Genomic DNA, 23,914 nt, shown 5'->3' on the forward strand with positions numbered 1-23,914 from the left:
ACGGTATTTCTCAAAAAAGAAACGCAGTGTATTATAATCAGTGAGATCACCGTCAGGACAGGTGTCATTACTATCGCACCACACGCTGTTTATGCTTACGGTTACGCGCGGTAAAAGGCGAAAGTACCAATAGTAACCAAACGTGGTTTCGGTAGTACGGGAGGTTGTTGATCAATGTTTATTTTTATTTTTTTGTTTACACACCATGGTCATGGTTTATTTTTCATAGTACATACTGCATATTTATAAATTTACATTATAGTGCCTATACAGTATACACACGTTAAACTGCTATAGTGTTGCAGTAATACGTACTATACACACATAGTACAGACTATAGGCGAATTGTAATAGCAGTGATATAGACGGTAGTATGCTACTAACTGTTGTCACTATCAGAGTTTGGAATTCTGGAGTCCTGTCCGCTCAATAAGTGGATGAGGGTCGTTGTTACGATTCAACATACACGAGTACTCAAGACGCCTACGGTCCGTTCGTAGCTCATCTATAGTGCAAGTATATATTGTTCAATCCGGCCTAGACCTCGGCGTTCGCAATCTTCAGTGACGAGGGCTCTACTCAGACAACTCGCAAGATCGTCGTTTATAATATCGTCGTTGCGGAAAATAGGCCATGTATAACACTAGAAGTTCAAGTATGGAAAATCGATTTTTCTTACATATTTTTATTGTTTGACCCTAGACACGGACGCCACTCCCGTGTAATGTCGTGACCACATAAAATCTACAACTAAAGCGATTTTTTTTCTGTTGTAATCACTTCAATATTGTTGTTTCTAGTCAGTGTAATTGTTAAGGATCTTTAGTTAGTGCATTATTTAAATCTTAAATTTGTTGAAACATGTAATAATAACTCCTAAATATAAATTAAATTTGAAGTTCACAAATTTATAAAAGATTTTTTTTTTTTTGATAATATTCTATTTTATTAATATTATTATTAATTATTATTGCATAATATGATGTAGGTACCTAATTTCTTGGATTATGCATGTTAACTTTTAAACCCAATGAATTGCTAGATTAATTATAGGTACACATATGTTGACAAGGAACCAAACTAGTTTTAAATATTAATAAAATGTTATTTTTATATAACTACAACAAAGTGTCCGATTTTCAACCTTTTTAAAGAGAATTTCATAATATCCCTTAACGATAGAAAGTATGATTTATTTTTGATCATCATTTCATTGCTAACCATCAGATTGAAGATTTCTATAGGACTTAGACCTTGTTAACTATACTACAATTTGTATAGCTTGATAAAGTAGTGTGTCCATTTTTGTATAATAAATACTCTTTACCAGCTTTCATAAAAACACGCAATATGTCAATTATCCAAAATATGTATTATATACTAAATAAAATTACATATTAAGTACCTATTTAATATTGTCACCTTAAAAAAAGATGCATTTTATCCAGTATTTAGTAGTATAATACAACTTAACAACATTGGTATTCAATTTTATGAACTTACAAGCTCCATTCAATTATAAACAAATCTAGATGTTCAATGTTACTTATCAATGGGTAGGCAAGTGTGTACTTGTCACATTCAAAACATTTGTAATCAATTAGAAATTATTCCTAATTCATATATAAGATTCTGAATACAATGTGTTGTGTTGAATTAAATACCTGCATGTCTTCAAATTATATGTGATATGCCACTTACATATTGATTTTATGGACTACAATATTTTACTTATTTTAATTTGGATATATCTAGTTAGATATATTATCATAAATGTGACCAATTATATTTTAATGATATTATTTAGTCGACACATTAATTGATGTTGCTTTTGGAAGTAATACTTATTTGAATAAACTTGTTACATTACACTTGTTTTAAGTCTTAAAAATAAAACATTTTTAAATTACAAATTTACCATAAAATATGTTTTGGAAAGTTAAAAACATTAGTCAAGTAGGGTAAGGTATAAGTGTTATTTATGCACTGTCGCCTATTTAACATGATTCAAAACATGATTGTACCAAACACTTAAAATAGAAGACTAAAAAATCAATTGGTTATTAAATATATTAATGCGATAAGTACTTATAATTATTATAGGTATTTTTAAAAAAGTATTCATTTGAACTTTTCTCAAATTAACTTTTTACTCAATATAAGAAAACAAAATAATTATTCAAACTTCATTAATGGATAACTTCACTGTATTATAGTTTTTAAAACATTTAAATATAAAGTACCTACCTTGGTTCTTTAATTTAAAAAAAATCATTAAATGTTATACTTTGGTGGTAAAGATAACTACTTACCATTTTTAGATTTATTAGGTATAATTGCTAATAATTGAAATAATACCTAAATCTCATAATTTTTTTTTTACAATTTTTCAGTAATTTTATATGTTAACCATCAACCAATGACAAGTTTAATACTTTGTAGTATGAATTAATTTAATATTTTATTTTATAATTTCCATTACACAGTTTGTCATGACGATTAATTAAATATAAAACTATTCTTGTTTATTTTTTCAATATTGAATATTCATAAATTATATTTATGGTAAGACAGAAGTAATTGACTTAATTAAAACAAATTCTTAATTTTGACTTAATAAGTTATCATTATCAACCAAAAATAGATTTCATTTTTTCTATCTTTACGCAGTGTGTTACACAATGTATCGAATTAAATCATTAAACAAAACCGGTATGTCAAAACAAAAAAACACAATGTAGTAACTATAATCCTAGAATAAAATCATATTACTATTTAGTATTTAGCATGTAAGATAAGTTAATTATTAATTTGAAAATTATTGTTTATATACAGTTATTGAATTTTCTAATAGTAAATTATAAAGCTATTATTTTCTCCCAGTAACTTGATTAATTGATTAAGAAATTGTTCCTTAAGGAACTTAGAAATTAATAACTATAGTGGTGAGTGCAAAACTAAATTTGTGGCCAAACAAATATGTGGTTGGTGGTTAATAGAAACATTTTATTTTAGTAACGTATCAACACAATAGAGTTGGAATTTTTTGTCTTTAATTGTATCATTAAATGAATACAAGCAATAAGTATTTTAATTATCAAAAGTAAAAATGGTGAGTAAAATTATTTGTTTTTAAATAATGTGTCACCAAATATGTTTGTTTGGTCACTACTATAGCCACCACTGCTAAAGTCGAAGGCTCCGATTTATTATAATTTATAAGGTTTATTAAGTAAAATATGACAATTAAGTATTTACAGCTCAGTAAAATAAGTTAATACCTTAAAAATTGTTGGTACACCTTATTTTATTTTTAAATTCTTATTTTATAATTTGTGCAGAAATTGGTAAATAATATACTTGTGTAATGATGATTTGATTTGATTTTAATTCTTACTAATTACACAATTATTTTTTAGGTGGCAATAGTCACGGTAACCCGTATACCAGAAAGATCGAAGCTTTCAGACAACAACAACCACCACCACCACAACAACAAATATCACCACCACAGCAACAACTAACACCACCACCACCACCACCACAACAACAGCAGCAAGCTATGTCTCTTGGGTCGAATTGTATAACAACACCAGTAAGCTTGGTTTTTTTTAAATTAGTTTCAATTATATCATCAATAATTGTCATTTAATATTAAGTGTCTAAACTTATTGATTTAGATACATACAATATTAATCTCTTCGTCTTTTTAATTTACATATAATAATATGTACTTTTTAAAATTTAAATAAGCCTATTTTTAATTAGTTTATGATATCTAAATTTTAAAATAGGTAAATAGTCAAATATTTATATATAGGATTATTGTTTATGATGCCGGTATATTATAAAATCATTGAATGTATTTTTTTGCAATTTATTTAAAAAAAATTTTGCTAAAATTTCTCTAAAATAAGTACCAATTACATGAACAATATAATTAGTTAATATATTTACTTTTTAAAAAGGTATATAAAAAATAAATTTTACCTAATGAAGTATATTCACACCAAATTTTACTTTCTGATAAAAATATTTAGAAAATAATTCAAAAGATAATTAGTTATCATTAACTTTAATAGTATTGTGAATTTATAAGCTGCTTCTTTACTGTTTTTGAATACTTAAGTCACGTGGGTGATGTGTCCTCTTAATAATAATAAATGTTATGGCAGTCTTTGGAAGACTCAAGTACTCGACTAATTTATCAAAATTGACTAACTTTATTTTTATTTATTCAACTTAAATATTCTTATTAAATTTAATAGTATAAAATTCTAAATGATAATTGAAATTGAAATGTATTGTATTTTTATTAATATAATTGATACTCAGTTAACTGCTATCTCGGGTGGTATTTATTAATTTTAATTTTCTTTTCTAGCTTTAAAAATTACCTTTATGATAATAATATTAATATAGTAACTAAATTTTCTTTCATTTTTAGAAATCAGCAAGTTCAATGAAAAATCAACAGCCTTTGCCTTTACATGATTTACCATCACAATCACCTAGTCCCAATCCAGTGGCTGAAACTCCAATACCAAATACTTCGGTTACTCAATCGTCTACAATTCAAGATTATCAGGTACATAGTTATGTATTTTACATTTAACCTTTTCAATGAACACATATACATATTTATATTTGTACAACAAATAACTATTATCTCTAGTTTTAAAAACTTATTTACAAATTTATTTGCTATTGCCTTGAGCAATATTTTTTTTAATGAATACTTATTACATTTATGTATTAAAAACTCAAAGATTATTTAAATATGACACCAAACCATAATATATGTACATTGATTTTAAAACTAATTATTTACATTTCAAAAGAACATGTCTATGTATTCTGACAGATTTTATGTTTCCCGCATATATTATAAACTTATAGTACATCTATTTCAGAGTGGTTTCAGTCGTAGTGCAGATTTGATCAATCCATATCATTTTTGGATTAATGATTGCAAATATTATTCCTGGGGTGTCTCGCATAAACGAGAGACAGCTAAGCTTAAAATTTGTTGCGGTGTTGTAAATTCAGTATGGTTGAAGCTATTACTTGTTGCCAATAATACTTATTATTTTTTTTATAAATATAAAATTCCCAGTATGATTAATATTGATATAATAAATTATTTGATAGAAAACACATTTTGAGTATTCAATTAATGGTTATTAATCAACAAATTAATTCTATCTTTTTTATTTAATTACCAATATTAAATTATTTTAAAGTTTTGATGTATCCTGATTGGCAACTTGTAAACCCAACCATTAATTTGATGCCATAGTTATTATATCATCTGACCATTAGGATTCCGTAAATCTACACAAATTTTGTGTTTATTTACAGTCCAAGTCAGTGGTATTTTGTCATCATTTGTGATGGATGGTGTCATAGCTTTTTTGTAATTACATAGACCTTGGCAGATCAAACACTGCCCTTTTATAACAACAATAATAATTATAATAATAATGACAATATTAGTTATAATACAATTAAAATATTATTATTATTTTTATTATTTATGCTAAACTGTTTCGATGTATTATCTGCTAAAGTATATGTGTCTTGCGCAAACTGAAAATACTTCTTCGCCACGTTTATAAATATTGCTTATGTTGTCTCATTGGCTATATAGAATAAACGGATAAAACTTGAAGATGAAAAATCAATTAGTGAGAAGTCTGAAGTAAAATGGCCAGTCAAACGTAGTATGTCAATGCTTTTAAAAATTAAATTATTGTTATTTTTATTAATTGATTGTTTTAAAATTCCTAATTTATTTTCATAATAGAGATTAGTAAGAAAGAACGGAAAAAGCGACTGAATGCTCGAATGCGTCGCTTAGTATCACCCAAAAGTCCATTAATGGTATTTTCTGAGTTGTTCAAAGATGTACCAATTCACTTACAAGAGCACCCACTTCATAATGTTATGAGTTATACTGCTACACTCGAGGTAAGATATAATTGAATTAAATAATTTGATTTTGTTTCTTGTGAAATAATGTAATAATTAATAATTATACTTTAAAAATATGTAGGTTGATGGTCAAATGTATTCTGGAAATCATATTTCCAAGACTCAAGCCAAACAAAAGGCATGTGAAAACTTCTTGCGAATTATGTTAGCAAAAAAAATAAGTGAACGATCTGGTAAGTTAAAAGTATTGAATTAGTTAACTTTTAATATTGTTTATATAATATATATATATATACTAGCATACCCGTCTCACCTCCGCACATAATTTTAATTAATAATAATTAATTATTTATTAACTTTATCGGACTAAATTTATGCTTATGTCATTCTCTGTGATGTCCTTTTTAATTTAAAAATAAACTGTTCGAAGATTGAATAACTCGTTTTGGAGTTATTCCAAACATTCAAACAAACGCTATGATTTTATGTATAAGTATAGATATATTGATATATATATAAATACTGTCATATATTTTATTAGAAAAAAAAGAAGAATTGCCGATGGAAGTTGAGATGGAAATTGGAGAAAATAGTTCAGTATCAAAACCTAAAGGACCCCCACAGGAAGATTTCCCATGGCCACATTTTGCTTCATTAGCTATGCATAACTTAATAAATCAATGGGAACTACAGCCTGTTGTTACAAAAGCTAATTATGTACAAGAAGAACCAAATGTTATCAAATCACAACCTAAGGTGAATAATTATTATAATTTACCATTTACAATTTATTCTAAACTAACAGTAATTAATATAAATTGATTGATTTTGAATTTGCTGGAATAGAAAGTCATATAATATAGTTATGTTAAAATTAGGATTTTTATTGATTTTTTTTAAATTATTATTATAAGAATATTAATTAGTTATACCATTGGTTCTTCAATATTTGTAATACAAACAGTTCTGACAATGGTTTTTTGTAATCTTTTTCCAGGGTATACATAGTATCTATAGCCTAATTCTTAAACTCAAACTATTAAGAGGGCATCACACCTGCATGTGTTGTCTCCATCTTACAAGTGTGCAACATAGCAAATTTATGCTCAGAAGATCACGTTTAGCTCCATTAGATTAAAAATTATAGTGAATCAATTTATACGGGTGTTGTGTCCTCTTAAGGTTGAAAATTTAATAACAATATGCAGTATCTTTATAGATAAATTAAATTAAATTTTATTTCTTATTTTATTCCCTTCATTACTCGCGTAATAAGAAATTTAATACTTATTCAATTTCATATTTTGTCATCTTGGCTTTTAAATGTATACATGCATTATATTATAATTTTTTAACCTAACCCCTTTTATTTTAGACTGGAGCCATGAGAAAGTTTCCTGAAAACCCGAAAAACTGTAATCCAATACAGTTAATAAATCAAATGAAGCCTGGTGTAAAATTTGTTGAAACTATAATTAGTTCAAAAACACCATCACTGTTTCAAGTAAACTGTGTAATAGACGATGTTTCATTCACTGGACAAGGTAATATTTTTTGTAACACATTACATTATATATTTTAATTGTAAATGATTTAAAAATTCCATTTAATGTAAACTCTCATATGATTTTTTTATATAATCATTTTATCATATATAACATAAATAAAAGCCTAATATTAGTTTTAATTTTATGTATTGACAAAATAGTTAATTCAAATAAAAATGTATATAACAAATTTGGTTGGATTAGTAGCTATTTATATAAAAAAAAATTTCAATTAATGTCTAACTATTATATTTTATAGGATCGACAAAAAAAGCAGCCAAAAAGGAATGCTGTATTGCAGCAATAAAAAGTATTTGGCAATTTGATTTCCACGCCATAGAAGATAATTAACTCATTAAGAATTAAATTTGATATTTATAATAATATACGTTTGTGTACTAGTTATTTTTATTAGTCAACTGTATTTATTTTATTTTATTATCGATTAGAATACTTATGAGGTTATTATTATATGGACATAGTATTAACTATTAATTTTAATATTTATATTTTTTTTCATTATAGTAATATGGAATTAAATAACATACTTAACGTATAATGGATTAGAATCACCCTAATCCTGAAGTTATTTATTTAAATCTATATAAAATAGATAGATTATTTGTATATATATATAAATGTTTTGTCTATTAATATACTTTGAAAAACAAATTACATAAAATAATACAAATTACTCCAATATTAGAATCTATATATTCGAATTAGAAATTTACCATTTTGTTACTATCGTACACTCGAGTATCAATTCTCTAGTCCTTGACAATTGAATGTTAAAATTGTGTCTTAACATTTTTTAGAAATATTTAAGTGAGGAGTGACATTTTTAGTAATAGAATTTTTCGGTAAGATAATTGTTTGTGTTGGAAGAGATTGGTCAGGATTGCTAACACTCAGACACTATTTTATTTAGTGGCAGACTGGACGACCGGAATACCAGGAAATTTCCTGGTAGGCCACTGCTCGTATAAAATATATATTTATTAATATTATTATTCTGAAATTATAGATTAAAATATTACCTAATAAGTAATAAGTATGTAATATTATTAAACATAAAAACCTCGATTTCTGATTATTTTAAAATGCGAGACCGGCTTGTGTTCGGCCAGTCCATGCTTGTTGACAATTTATTGTAACAAATTTAAAAATAGAATCTCAAATAGTAATTTATTTTGTTTTGTTTTATATCAATTAATTAAAAATTTAAAAGCTAAATTGTGTTTACAAAAGCATTTAATAATTATATATATATATATAATTATGATTTTCCCGGGCTGTTTTTTTTCTCCCAGTCCGTTACTTATTTTATCTCTAGTAGAAGTAGCTAAAAGGAATTTTCTAGTAATCTGCTTAATATCTCAAGGTGGGAAGAAATAATTTGGCTCTTAATGATGAATTACAAAAATATAATAATTTTTTTTATTAATTAGAATTTGGCTATTTAGTATTGTGCAGTTTATTAATATTTCACCTCTAAGTAGCATATGTAATGTGTTATAGTATATTTAATAATTATAACTGTTTGTATTTTCCAAATTATATTTAGTATGTATATTTCTTAAGTAATATTGTTTTGATTTGATATAATTAAGTACACCAATAAGTTTCTCTTACTCTTTAGGCAGTATATAAAGATTACCTTCAGAGTTTGATTTGAAAGATGGAAAGAGACTAGGTACTCCCATTAAATATTCAGATATTTTAGAATAGCACTACAATTTTTGAATGAAGGTTTATATGACAGTATTTTATTATGGATATTAAAAAATAACTATTACTTATAATCACTTTTACATTTAACTTAGTACCTTTGAGTCTATGCCTAGATAACAAAATAAAACTAATGCCATATCAACCATATATAGAATTATTCAATTTTATTCTAAATATAAATAAAGAATTAAATAAGCACCACAAAGCTCGTTCTTGGCAGTTAGAGATTCAAAAGTAGCCAAATTACCAGAAGAATTCAAAATAGATAGTACTTGGTCTGCGCTTTAATAATTTGCTAATATAAATCATTTTCACTCAGATATTTTATTATAAGTAGGTACACAATTGTTTTAGTACTTATTTACATGCTTAATTTTATTTATTTTACGTACTGCTGTACTTGTGGTTAGTGTTATACCAATGTTCAAAGATATTTATGCATATTTAAACTCATGATTAATACGGCTTTTATTCTGACCATATTTATTTTGTTGTAAATACTAGAAATATACGACTTAAATTATTTTATTTCTCCAAAAGTATCCAGCACACAAGATAGTCCTCCAGAAACAAAATTATTAATACTTTTTTTTTTATTTTTTTGTAGAAATCATACTATTGGATGACAGAAAATATTGATATAGTTTAAACTTATTAAACTCGGGGGATGCAAATTGTTTTTATACTGTCCAAATCTAAATATTACAAATAATAAACATAGGATTTAATTTATATTTATATTTTCTTTAAGTTTCAAATGCTGTTAACTATTATCTCAAAATTGAAAAATCCAACACATTAATATTATTATTATTATGTTATGTATATTTTTTATTAACATATTTTCCTATAATACGATAATATTGAAATATTGTACTTTGCACCGCATACCTTTTTCAAAATGTATCTATACATTTATAATAATCCTTTATACTCTTTTAGTATTTCATCAAACCTCTGGGTGTTTAAACATATATTTTATTTAGTATTATATTTTAATTATGTCATTCTAAATTTAATTTAAATATCATGATTGGTAGGATTAAATAAATAATCATACTTATTATTTAGTAAATTAAAAAAATTACTCAGTATTTGTTAATAGAGAAAATTTTTTCTACACCCTGCCTAAAATAATTTTCCTATTGGTTAGTTGAAAAATAAAGTGATTAATATATAATTTGCCTTGTGTCACCACTGGTAGGTACAGATCATACTAAGTTTAAAATGTTTTCATTAGGATGTGGAGTGGAACTGCTATGACAACCTACCACGGGCCAAACATTTTTTTATTGGAAATTTGAAATTTTGGTTTTAATTTTACAGTGCCTCCTCCATTCTATTATTGACCCAAGGCACAGTCTATGCTATTCAATAAGTCAGTTATAAATAGGTATATAATAGATGTTCAATTGAAATGGTTAATAAATACAAAATATAGGTAACAAAAATTATAAGCTGTAATTTATTAAACTCTAATTTGTAATGCGTTACAACTGAATGAAAAATAATCCGACATTTATGTAATATATTTTAAAATAAATTGTATTACATAAATAAAACATTTTTTTTTTTTTTTGGAATTCAAAATATTAATAACAAGTTAGTCATTTTTTTGTAATAAACTAATAATAATAATAAAAAAAAAACCATTAAAATATGTTACTAGAAAGTTATAATGGTCAGCAAATTTAGTTTTTAATATACAAAATTAATTTAATTGATACATTAAAGTAATAGTCTTGACAATATTTTTTTTTTACACAAATCAAAATACAGTTGGAATTTAAATTATTGAACTTTAATGTATGCATATTAAATATAATACGTAATTAAGTAACAACTTTTTTTTATTATTAAATTACCTTTTTAGTTAATCAACAGGAGAAATAAAAATGAGAATACAATTTGTGAACTTCATTAAAAAAAATTATAAATATTTTAATTTAATCATACAATTAATAACAAATAAATTAAGAATGTTTAAGTTGATACTTGATGATATAAAATACATATAAACGTATAGCATCAAAATATTTTAAATGGACACAGTTGATTGTAATCCAAGTAAAAAATGACAAAATGAATAAATTATACATAATGGCCAAAATTATAACACGCTGCCACTGTTGTTTAACTGGAGGAAATGATTTTGAATATTTACATCTGTGACCAACATATAAAAATTGATATTTTGGTTAAAAATTAACAGTTCTCTGTTCGTATACAAAATTGGCGTTACGAATTTCAAATTGGTATTACAATTGTAAACAAAATAAAAATAACATATTTCTTAATCTGTTTTACAAAAAAAAAAAAAATTATATGATTTGTATGTTTAAGCCCTATTACTATAATATATGGGTAAAACAGTTGCAAATGGTATGTCCATTTAAACAAAACACAATCAATAATTTTATTAATAATTAGCCATTTTACTGTATAAATCTTAAGTTATAAAAGATTAAAAATTTAATTTAAATTATAAAACATTTATAGAACTTTAACGTAGTTGCGAAACCGTGTTTTTTTTATTATTATTCACCTACTATATACCTTTTTCAACTATTCAACACATATAAATATATAATGTTACAAAAAAGTATGTACATTATAATATACAACTAAATTATAAACAATTTTAAAACTAAATAAATATTATGTCATAATACACAAGGCAAATAAATAAACAAATACAATAGAATAAAAACATTAATATACAGGTTATATAAATAATCACAATAGTTAGATTTATAAGGGATTGCCAGAAAATTTATCTGGTAGGTAATTTAAATGTAAACATGTATACAAACTATTATAAATAATAAAATAAATATAAATAATTTTAAATTAGAAATAGTTCTAAGTATTTGATTATCCACTTATTTAAGATAGTAAATCAAATGTTAGTAATAATTTACATATTATATTAAAATATGATTTGATTATTTACAAAAAATAAAAATTATAAATAATTTTCTTTTCAAATATTTTTAGTTTTTTAAATATAAACAGTGTAAAACTACAAAATACCACATATTAAATTACTGTTTGTTTGTCTTTATTTTGTAATTATAATTGTAAAATAACTACTATATGATATTTGTAAATATTTCAATGCTTCAATTTATTTATTATTCAAATATGTTTAGAATAAATTAATAAACAAATGATTAGTATTAAGAGTGTTATAAGTTGGTATTATGCAACATTTAGCCAAAAAATGAGTATAAATATTTAGTATTAAATTTATTACAGTTTTAGGATATGTTTTAATTATAAAAGAAAATTTTTATCTTTTTTAACAACAAACAATACAGTACCTAGGTATAATAATACTGAATTTAATGACTATTATGCACCATTTACTTATAATTACCTATTAAATTAAAAATCTCTTATCAATGGTACTTAAAATACGTTTAGAATTACTTATGTTACTCTGTAGTTTAATCTGAATTGGTTATAGTTAAACCCCTTAAATACAATACTTAGATTATGTAAAATAGGAATAAAATAGTAATAATGTATCAAATTGACAAAAGTAAAAAAAAAAAAAAATTGCATATGATTAAGGACATCAAATACCTGATCAATATCTGTAACATTAATGTTTTGCCTAATGATCATCTTTAATCCTTTTAGTTTTGTGTTATTATTATGAGCACTTGTTACTCTCGAATGTAATGGAACTTTTTTGAAATTGCTTTTTAGTCTCTTTGCACTTGTATAAGATTCTCCATCATAATCATTATATTGATCTAAACAAAAACAATATTTCATTTTGAAAATTAATCAAACATACTTAATCTATATCAGTGGTTTTCAACTGGTGCCGTGAGGGCTCTTAAAGTGTGCCACAAAAAATCTATTAATAGTATGTATTTATATGTATATATTAGTATATACATAAAATATGCTTCATATGGATTGGTATGCCACAAAAATTTTGTGAGAGATGAAGTGTGTCACATGGTTAAAAAGGTTGAAAACTACTGTTCTAGACAATTAAATATCTTAAATATTAATTAAATATATTTAAAAAAGTTAAGTATTGAAAAAGATGGGAATGAATATTTTTTGTGGTACTGTGATAGTAAGTATAGTGTTTGGAGATAAGTTTTATGTTAATACTTCACCCCCATTCTATATAGCTATTTAAAAAAAATAGCATTGAACTAAATCTTTTAGTGATTTTCCAGTCCCAGTGACACTAGTTTAACTTGAACTGTAGGGAGAATTATAAGGAAGTTTGCTGATAAATTATCTATTTATAACTGAAATTTTATGAAGTATAACTGTAAACAACACTTGAATTATGTTTTTTTTTATATTTTAATACCCATATTTACATGTATTGTAACAGATATAAATAATATAATGATATAAGTAAGCTCTATAAATTTCAACAAAATTTAAATATAATAAATAAGCTAGGAAACATCTAGATGTGTAAATTTTTTTTTTTTTTTATTATTAAAATATATATGTTCAATCTGTATAATTTATATAATAAGCAAATGTGATAAATAACAGAGACTAACATAATTAAATAACATGATTTACATGAGGAGCAAGACTATCCATTGACAGAGCCCTTCAGAGCATGATTACTCAATTAATTCAGGAGATCTCTACAACATCGTCTTTTGAGACGGCATGGAGGGTTGTCGGGTAGCGTGTGTGACGATAGGTGTGAGATGAGTGGATTTGGATGGTGTCGTAGTTGCGAATGAAATTTGGTATTGTAATTTTTGGCTAGTTGGTCAACTGTGTCAATTTTTAGGTCTTTAAGTAGTGCTTTATTTGTTATATACCATGGAGCTGAGGCTATAAGTCTGAGAGAGATTGATCGGAAGGCTTGAGTTGTTCAGATTTGAGAGGTTTGGCGCAGCCCCAGATTTGCATGCCGTAAGCCCAGATTGGCTTTAAAAGGGACTTACATAAAATTGATTTTGTGTGAATTGACATTTTTGATTTGAGTATAGGTCGAAGTAAGTGTAGACGATTATTTAGTGTTTGACGTTTAGATTTTAGGTGAGGGCCCCAGGTTAGGCGTTTGTCGAGTATGAGTCCTAGATATTTTACTTGAGAAGTTTTGGGAATGTCAACTCCCTGCAGTTGCAGTGGAGGGGAGTTGTTTCTAAAGAGGTTAGGTTAGGTTAGGTTGTGGTATCTTAAATTATTTTTTATGTCATCAACTGGCTTTTAGCTTTAGAGTTTAGATACAATGAATGAATAAAATATGTTGATACGCGAATGTATGAACTTAATGACCTGGTTTAATATAAATTAGTTCATCTTCATTTAATATTAACAAAAAAGAAAAAAATAACATATATTTACTTTCTGTAAGTAAAACAACCCGTCGACTTCTTGAATTAACTGAAATAATAAAGTAAAATTAAATACAACTTAATTAATACATTATATCTATTCACTAAACAAATATACAAGTAACTATAATCGTTAATCGTTAGGATTTTCAAAATTATGCACAAAAATAATTAGAAACCCAGAAATAAATTTCTATTTAAAAATATCTATAAAATACTAACTTTTTTTTATGTTTTATTTACTAATCCAATAAAACAAACTTCAGATGAATTTTATATCTTTCGTTAGAAAAAAATTAGTATACAACCTTTAAATTAAACCAAAAATGTCATAGTAGCTGGTATAGCCAATATCATATTTCTAAGTAACAAATTAAGGCTAGAGGGTGCATTAAAAAAAAAAATAGCTCAAGGATTTTCTAAAAGTATAACTATTCTTTATGGTTTTTTCCTACAATATTTACTCCATTATCAAATTCTTAACTGTCATAGTTATTTAGAATATTAGCGATATTGCTGCTTTATTTCTAAGAAATGCCTTTGTTATTTCTTATGAAATATATAATTTATTATTATAAATTATATAAACCAATATTTTAATAATTGTTGTAACCAATTTTCTTATTCACTGTATTTCAAATGCAAAACTCCAAATTTAATAAAAAAAAAAAAAAACGGGCAAGATCATATCTTCTCACCACCTCCATACATATCCTAAGGACAGCCGTTACCATTATACTAATACACACAAATATACTTTAAACTCTATTTGCTTAACAATTAAGTACTAATGTTCTATATTCAAATTAATAAAATAATAACATTATGTATACCTTCAGTTGGTACTTTAATTTCTGGTTTGTTAGAACATTTATCTCTTTTTTCTTCATTGGCACTATAAAAATATAATTTTATTTAAGATTTACATTCACATTTATTTTATTTTATAGACTTATTTTTTATGAATTGAACATATTATGAAATGTTCAAATATCATCTAACTTCTTTAAAATGTCATAATATTATATAATTATATAATTTGTTTATCTAATATTGACTGTCAAGAACATTAAAACTTTTTAATTTCCAATCTCTTTCAATATAATATCATTATAAATTAAAATATATCAAATTTAAAAATATTTTACAAGTTTTGAAATTTTGAAATTAATAATTACATATAAATACATTTAATACTACCTTGAATCAACTACATCTTTAATTGCAGACTGTAACAATCGAGTAGGATAAAATGATTCTGATTTTTTCTTTACATCCAATTGATTCTAGACAGATATATATTTAAAGCTGGTTAATTAAATAATGTTGATTTGTATTTGTTACCATATTTAATCGAAGAGCTCTTCGTCTTTTTATTTCTGTTCTCAGATCAACTAAATCAGTATGTTGTACAGACAGTTTTTTATCATCTACAGCCTGTTGTTTTGGAAATAAATAAGAATTAAATTATAAATAGCGGAGAAAAATAATATAAAATTATAAGAATCTATAACTAACATATTTTTTTTTTCAATTTTTCCAATCAGTTAAACAGTTATTATTTTAAATAAAATTAATTCAGTCCAACTATAAATTTGAACTCCAGTTAAAGAAATAGACAATAAAACAGATTTTAATGTAAATTATAAAATGCATTTTCATAGCATTTGGTTTGGTTTCTAATCATAATTTTTAGTGTCTATTTCTTTGATCTGAATGTTAATAAGTTAATTGCTACTTAAGTTTTTTTTTTTATATATATTATTTTCTTGTTTACTAAATTGTTTTAAATATGTTAGATAAAACTTTCTTTTTCTTACTTCTAAAGCAGAATCAAATTGTCTTAATTTCACTTCTTTTTCGACAGGTTTAACTTTAATTGTTTTCTGTAAATTATCATTATTATCAACATTTAGAATAGTAGGAGATATTAGTCTTGATTTATTTAGTAATTTTTTTTGGCTATAAGATTTTTTATTAGTAGTGCTAATAATTGGTGATCTTGATTTTCTTTTGAGCGGAGATCTACTTTTTCTAGGAAATGGAGATAATTGTCTTCTGTTAGGCAATGGAACTTTTGATACAAAACTATGTGTTTTGTTTAAAGATGATGAACGATTCTGAGATTTTTTAGGAGAATATTGTACTGGAGAAATATTTTTTTCTTTTATTGGTGATAACCTTCTTGGAGATGAAGATCTACTTTGAAGCCGAGTTTGAAGCTTTGAATGATCAACTGTAGTAGAACATCTATTTAAATATTTAATATAAGGAGAATTTGATCTCTTTCTATTAAACGCCATTGGAGATTTTAAAATGACACATGATTTTAATGAAGTACTTTGAGATGTAGAGTTTATATTTGTTTTTAAATCAATCACAGATTTAAGTTCTTCTTTAAGTGGATTTAACTGTGATTTAAAATCTTCAATTGTCTTAGGTTGATTTAAACGAATAGGTTCATTCTTGTCAACATTCAATTCAGTAGGATTTTTTACTACATAATTATTATTTGTTTTTAAATTTAAACTTTCTTTTATAGATGATTCACCGTCTTTACTAGCAATTTCAGCCTCTATAATAACCATTAATTTTTCGAGATCATCTAAATCTTTATCTTTTTCACCTAAAGATAAAATATCACAATCATCTGATTCTTCTTTTTCATTTTTTTCTGATTCACTGTCTTCGCTTTCTTGAGAATCAGATTCATGTTCTAATCTACTGAATTTAGTAGATACTGAAAAACAAACATTTAACAAATAAATAACATACATAATAATTAATTTAGATTAAACTTATATTTTTATATTATGTACTTTAAAAACAACAATTAATTTATAAAAAAAAAGAATATTACTTTATTAAAAATTACCTTCATTATTCAAATTTAGAATATTTGATGACTTTTTGTCCTCAGAAGTAAGTGTAAGTGTAGAATTAGTTAAATCACTTTGAAAATCACAATCAATATCAGATGGTATAATAGAAATCAAATTACTATTGGGATAAGCTGATTTTTTTAAATTTACCTGTAAATAAAAATCAATAATAAATAACAGTATAATACAAATATATTTTTTAAATTTTAAATTAACTTACACGTTTACTGAACAATTTATTTGATGTAGGAATCCATTTTTCATTATTTTTAGGAGAAGTATTATATGAACTACTACAAGGAAAACATTTTTCTGAGTTTTGTATTCTATTTTGCGTATTTAATGGTGAATATGATTTTTTTTTCAATGTCATAAGAGCAGCTAGCCTTAAATTTTCAACATCATCTTCATCAATACTCTAAGAAATGAATATTATTAGTTTCATAAATTAGAAATTCAATACTTACCTAACATAAATTACTAAAATCAATAATAAATTATTTTTTTACTTTTATTAATAAATATTATATAGTAAATATCTATACATTTTAATTTGTTGTTTAATTACATAGTCAGTTATATAAAATTACTAAAACTATTCAGTTTTAATAATAAAAATACTTAACATAAAAGTTAGTTTAAAAATTAATTTTTCCTGATCAGTGATCATTCCAGTAATTTGGGTAATAACAGATTAAGGATACCAACTACTACTACCTACTAATCCTACAGATTGTGAAGTTATAAGTAGCCACATTACATATCAATAATTAAATTATAACTAACAATCCAATATCTATATAAAATTGCGTTTAACTGATAAATTAGTAAATCAGGGTATAGTTGTTTATAATACAGATTTGGTTATGGCCACATCTCAAATCATTAATTATACTTATAGTTTACTAAATGCTCAATCATATAAATTGTATCACTCATCAAATAAACATTAAAATGATCAAACATATAGGTACTAATAAATTGTAAGACAAGAAAAACGCTATTTAAGTGAAAAAAATCTCTAAATATTCAAAATTATACACTAGGTAGTAGAACTAGTTTTTCTTTTTGTATAGTCGTGAAATTAATGAAAAAATAAAAAATGTACATGTAATTATTGTAACAAAGGTCAAATTCTATACTGGTTAAGTATATTTAATCAATATTAAAGATATTATATTTAATGTTTTTACTCACATTGTAATCCATATTTGGCGATGCTCAGGTGTTTCGACTATTATTTGTTAAGAAATAAAAAAAACAATTAATAACAACACATATAGTATATAAAACTGATTTACACCAGAGACGATGTATTCGCTGTCTATTTAAATCAACACAAAAACAAATTATAATTAGCAATCCACTAAGATTTGTTGTCCGTTTTGGCGTTCCATTATACATGTGTACAGTATAACAACTAACGGGTATTCAACAATGAGGCACGAGACGCACGACATTATTACCATGTACGGTGTACCTACAAGTGTCAAAATCAAAATGACAAAAGTCAAAATATTTTGTTTCCAAAAAACAAATCGAAAAATAAATCGCCATAGGTTATTCGGTTTTAAGAATGTATACGTCATGGTATTAGATTATTAGATAACTTCCTATTTTTATTATTATATTTAATAACCCACATTAACCATAGATAGAGATATTAGATAATGAACTAATTTATTATCTGTATCCGTAGTTATAAAGGGCTAAAGCTAAACAGTAAAGTAAACACTATAGTACTAAACGCTTAATCGTGTCTCGTGATTGAGTGGCGAATAAAATCACCTACCTAGTACTTACTGAAAACAGTGAAAACTGAAAAGTTAACTGTTTACTTATGCAGTTATACTCCTAAATACAAGGACGTCCATCTGTTAAAACTTAGGGGAATGACAAACTGACAATCAATCATACAATAAAAAAATTGTTTTCATAATACGTAAATATATATAAATACATATATGTGTGTAGCACTGTAGCTGCAGGTTGATCGACATAATAGCATATTTCGAATGACGAATTCGGACTAAATAATGGAAGACAGGCGAAGATCTACGATTTACAGAGTAAAGTAGGTAGTCAACTAGTCAAGTTAAAAGTAGCGAACATAAAGTCAAAATGCACTAAAACCCACTATAATGCTGATCAACGGGTTGTGTAGACTAACCATCCATACTGGCAAACTGGGTAACTGACTAAACTGTGAGGATGTTGATAAAAGTTGCAGCAGAAATTTGTAGATATCTACGATCGTAGCAGAATAGGTAGGTACAACTACAGACTACAGTACCTATTATACACAATATGCAAATGGACAAATGGACCTATATACGTAAAATAGGTTGTCTACCGCCCTACCAGAGCGACGGAATTTTATTTTCGATTCCGTTGTAGTCGTACACACTTGTGCGACCGACGCAATATAATTAATACGGACACGATAATAAAGTTATAGATTGGCATAGACCTCATGGTTCATTCACAAGTAGGTGGTACCTAATACAACCATACAGGCCTGGACAGAACACACAGTACCAACAATTTACCAAGTTTAACTCGATGAGCTGGATATTTTGGTAGATTATACATCAAGAAAGGGACCAATCAAAGGTTTTATTTGAAAAATTATGCTATTCTTAGGTATAACGAGGAAGAGTATCAAAAATTGTATGTTATTCTTAAATCATTTGCACCAGCAAGGGTTATGGATTACTTTAATCATTGATTATATTGTATAATCAATGCTTTAATAAAAATTGGCATTCTACTAGGAATGAGTGGGTGGTAGGCATGACTTATGACAGTGGTAATTTTTTAAATAGGACAAATAACCGCCTAGAAAGTTTTAATAGAAAATTGAAATCAATAATTGATTCATTTTCTAATTTACAAGATTTTTTTGAAAAATTATTTATTGTCATAAAATGCCTTTGAATAGAACGATATAATAAAGCTGTTACTTATAGTTCAAAAATGGCCAACAACTAAATGTTCAAATAATGCTGTGGAAAAACAATACTTTAGACTATTGACTCCATACGCTTTCGATTTTTTGAAAAAACAATTGCTACAAAAAAGTACCATTGTTAAAGGTAAAACAGACCAATCATGTAACTGTGCCTTTTTTAGGTCTATGAAACTACAATTTAAACATATTTTCAAATAAAGAGAACATGAACATTTATCCCTCTTTGATCAATGATCATGCAATTTATGATAATAGGTGGACAAGACATTTTTTCACAGTCACATGTCATAATACATTGAACATTGAGTAATGATCAAAATAATTCAAAATTGTCAATAACACAAAAGACAAAATATTTAACGTCACACGAAAAATGTATAAACGCATCAATATTTTTATCTTAAATATCTGAAATTTTAAGTAGGTATCATGTTCTGTAAGAAAATTGAATAGTTGAAATTAATTGTTGGGCAAATAATAAAGAGTTGTCAATAAAATTGTTGGAAGATAATACTTTGTGAACTTAAAGAGATTGATGATATACCTTGTTTTAAAGATTATATTATATAATTGAAGAGGAAGTTGATCGTTGATGTTGCCAATTATAAAGAAGGTACTGATGATCATGAAGCCATTATACCTAGTGCTGATGAGCTCTTTACTATTTTACCGAATGCTAATGAAACTATTGGTAAGTATTGTAAATATTATTTATTTAATTTAATTATTTTAGTCAAAGAAAATATTTATCAGCTGGCATACATTTAGTTACCCCAAAAAGTTAAAGTATGTGGCAGACCGAAAGGAGCTACTTTAACAACTATCGGGTTACCAATTTAACGTGTTTAAACAAAATCTAACAAAACAAAACCTACACGTTTTACAAAAAACATAACAAGAAAATATAATTATAGAATGGTTAACTAATAAAAATATTGTCGATCAGGTCCGTAGAACCAACTATAAAATTTGCGAATCCGATATAAAATGCACACCAAACAAAATTTGCACTGGAATATTTAAAGATGATGTGAATATTAATGGTATTAAAGTATATTGCGCCGAGACTGCATGGAGTTTAGTAATAAAAATGTTAAAATTGAAAAAAAAACAAATTGGATATGTCCGTTGTATGATTTAGACATAAAATCACAAAAATCAATTTTATGTAACTTATGCCTTGAGTGGTATGATTTGAACTTTGAAGTGTGCAGGTTTAATAAATAGAAGTAATAGAGTAGAAAATATTGGTTTTGTCAAAATTTTAAAAATGAGTGTTTTTTTGCCTTCGCATATCCCCATCCATCACTATTGCTCTCTTTTCTCTATTTATATGATTTTTAAACTAGATATAGTATACAATTGATTGAAATTAATGAAATATTGAATATGCAATTATGAATTAATAATCGCATTATCATTGTTATACTGTTATCATGCGTATTTCTCATAGACCTATTAACTCACAATAGGTCTATGACTAGAACTGTCACTCCTCACTTAAATATTTCTAAAAAATGTTAAGACACAATTTTAACATTCAATTGTCAAGGACTAGAGAATTGATACTCGAGTGTACGATAGCAACAAAATGGTAAATTTCTAATTCGAATATATAGATTCTAATATTGGAGTAATTTGTATTATTTTATGTAATTTGTTTTTCAAAGTATATTAATAGACAAAACATTTATATATATATACAAATAATCTATCTATTTTATATAGATTTAAATAAATAACTTTAGGATTAGAGTGATTCTAATCCATTATACGTTAAGTATGTTATTTAATTCCATATTACTATAATGAAAAAAAATATAAATATTAAAATTAATAGTTAATACTATTTCCATATAATAATAACCTCATAAGTATTCTAATCGATAATAAAATAAAATAAATACAGTTGACTAATAAAAATAACTAGTACTCAAACGTATATTATTATAATTATCAAATTTAATTCTTAATGAGTTAATTATCTTCTATGGCGTGGAAATCAAATTGCCAAATACTTTTTATTGCTGCAATACAGCATTCCTTTTTGGCTGCTTTTTTTGTCGATCCTATAAAATATAATAGTTAGACATTAATTGAAATTTTTTTTTATATAAATAGCTACTAATCCAACCAAATTTGTTATATACATTTTTATTTGAATTAACTATTTTGTCAATACATAAAATTAAAACTAATATTAGGCTTTTATTTATGTTATATATCAGGGATGGGCAACTGGCGGCCCGCGTACCTTTTTTATCTGGCCCGCGCTACATTTTCAAATTACTTCATATAATTTTAGCGCTTATCTGTATTTTATTTTATTACATTTTTTGATGAAATGTGGATATAAATCTTATCTAGTTTTAGAATTAATTGTAGAGTTCAAAAGACGAAGTTGAACTTATGCGTCCTCAAATAAATTTATTTAATAATCCTATGGCAGTTGAAATTGAAAAGCAAGATCCTTCACTTCAATTAGAATTATGTGAGTTACAAACAGATCCATTTTTATCTGCAAAAGAGATTGATGTGTCATTTTGGAAAACATTACCAGTTGAAAAATATCCAATTCTAAGAGATTTTGCATTAAAAATGTTATCTATGTTTGGAACCACATACATATGCGAATGTACATTTTCGAACTTGAAACATATTAAATCGAAGGAAAGAAATCGTTTAACAGATGAAACATTGGGACATTTACTAAGAGTTTCAACTACAGAAATAGAAGTGGATTTTACTAAATTGTCTTGAAAAACCTCATCCTCAAGTATCACATTAAATAATAATTGTAAATATAAAAAAATAAAAATAAAAAATAAAATTTTAATTTTTTTTTTGCTTTCTCCTATGCACTGCGGCCCGCTAGATTTTAAAGTACTTAAAAGTGGCCCGCTTGTTACTTTGAGTTGCCCATCCCTGTTATATATGATAAAATGATTATATAAAAAAATCATATGAGAGTTTACATTAAATGGAATTTTTAAATCATTTACAAATAAAATATAAGATGTAATGTGTTACAAAAAATATTACCTTGTCCAGTGAATGAAACATCGTCTATTACACAGTTTACTTGAAAAAGTATAATATTCTGTATAAGCTGTATATATAATATATGTAAGTAAAAGAAGATTATTTTATAATAAAATAATAAAACAAATATTAAAAATGTGTTATGCATATCACACAAAGTTACAACCAATGAACCAACAACCTACTACTAAAGTACTAACTAGCTACTACAACGCAAATATAGCTTGATATGAAGTATGGACGTTCCTTAAGGAATTTTAAATTTCGCGCTAACAGCTGTGTTGCCAACCACACGGCATGACAACTTTTGTCGAACAATTCGAAATTCAAAGTTTTTCATAAGAATATAATAACATTCGTGAATTGGAAATCTTAACAATGTCTGAAATGAATATGTAATGCTGTTAATGAAAATCTACAAAGCCAGACAGTATTAACATTTCTACAGGTCGCGCACTCGCGCGACGA

At 25.4% G+C, this 23,914-nt stretch overlaps 2 protein-coding genes across 5 annotated transcripts; one reads left to right on the forward strand and one right to left on the reverse strand.

Moving 5' to 3' along the window:
- Positions 1-160: 160 nt before the first annotated feature.
- LOC132932054 (uncharacterized) lies at positions 161-9,064 on the forward strand. The gene is made up of 9 exons (XM_060998244.1): positions 161-655; positions 3,420-3,595; positions 4,448-4,588; positions 5,651-5,723; positions 5,807-5,970; positions 6,056-6,167; positions 6,476-6,690; positions 7,310-7,478; positions 7,741-9,064. Exons 1-9 carry the CDS (start codon positions 634-636, stop codon positions 7,830-7,832), a joined length of 1,164 nt encoding a protein of 387 aa, XP_060854227.1. The 5' UTR covers positions 161-633; the 3' UTR covers positions 7,833-9,064.
- Positions 9,065-11,131: 2,067 nt separating this feature from the next.
- LOC132918036 (WD repeat-containing protein DDB_G0292056-like) lies at positions 11,132-19,832 on the reverse strand. 4 transcript variants are annotated; one of them, XM_060979090.1, is made up of 10 exons: positions 18,631-19,211; positions 17,654-17,851; positions 17,427-17,583; positions 16,372-17,291; positions 15,896-15,988; positions 15,752-15,837; positions 15,385-15,446; positions 14,562-14,600; positions 12,804-12,976; positions 11,132-11,381 (listed from the first exon to the last, which is right to left on the reverse strand). In XM_060979090.1, exons 1-10 carry the CDS (start codon positions 18,640-18,642, stop codon positions 11,376-11,378), a joined length of 1,746 nt encoding a protein of 581 aa, XP_060835073.1. In that variant the 5' UTR covers positions 18,643-19,211; the 3' UTR covers positions 11,132-11,375. The 4 variants fall into 4 exon arrangements, with proteins under 4 accessions (XP_060835073.1, XP_060835070.1, XP_060835071.1 ...); XM_060979087.1 differs by lacking the exon at positions 11,132-11,381 and adding an exon at positions 19,237-19,832 and having other exon boundaries at positions 12,431-12,976; positions 18,631-18,667; XM_060979088.1 differs by lacking the exon at positions 11,132-11,381 and adding an exon at positions 19,226-19,832 and having other exon boundaries at positions 12,431-12,976; positions 18,631-18,667.
- Positions 19,833-23,914: the final 4,082 nt, after the last annotated feature.

Source organism: Rhopalosiphum padi, chromosome 1 (genome assembly GCF_020882245.1).
Source record: "Rhopalosiphum padi isolate XX-2018 chromosome 1, ASM2088224v1, whole genome shotgun sequence".
NCBI classification, from domain to species: domain Eukaryota; kingdom Metazoa; phylum Arthropoda; class Insecta; order Hemiptera; family Aphididae; genus Rhopalosiphum; species Rhopalosiphum padi.

Coding starts and splice junctions, on each gene's coding strand:
- LOC132932054 (XM_060998244.1), top strand. CDS start 634: ATGTATAACACTAGAAGTTCAA. Junction 6,168..6,475: donor AAAAATAAGTGAACGATCTG/GTAAGTTAAAAG, acceptor ATATTTTATTAG/AAAAAAAAGAAGAATTGCCG. Junction 6,691..7,309: donor TTATCAAATCACAACCTAAG/GTGAATAATTAT, acceptor CTTTTATTTTAG/ACTGGAGCCATGAGAAAGTT.
- LOC132918036 (XM_060979087.1), bottom strand. Junction 17,584..17,653: donor ATAAATTGTTCAGTAAACGT/GTAAGTTAATTT, acceptor TTTTATTTACAG/GTAAATTTAAAAAAATCAGC. Junction 14,601..15,384: donor AATTAAAGTACCAACTGAAG/GTATACATAATG, acceptor TTATTATTTCAG/TTAATTCAAGAAGTCGACGG.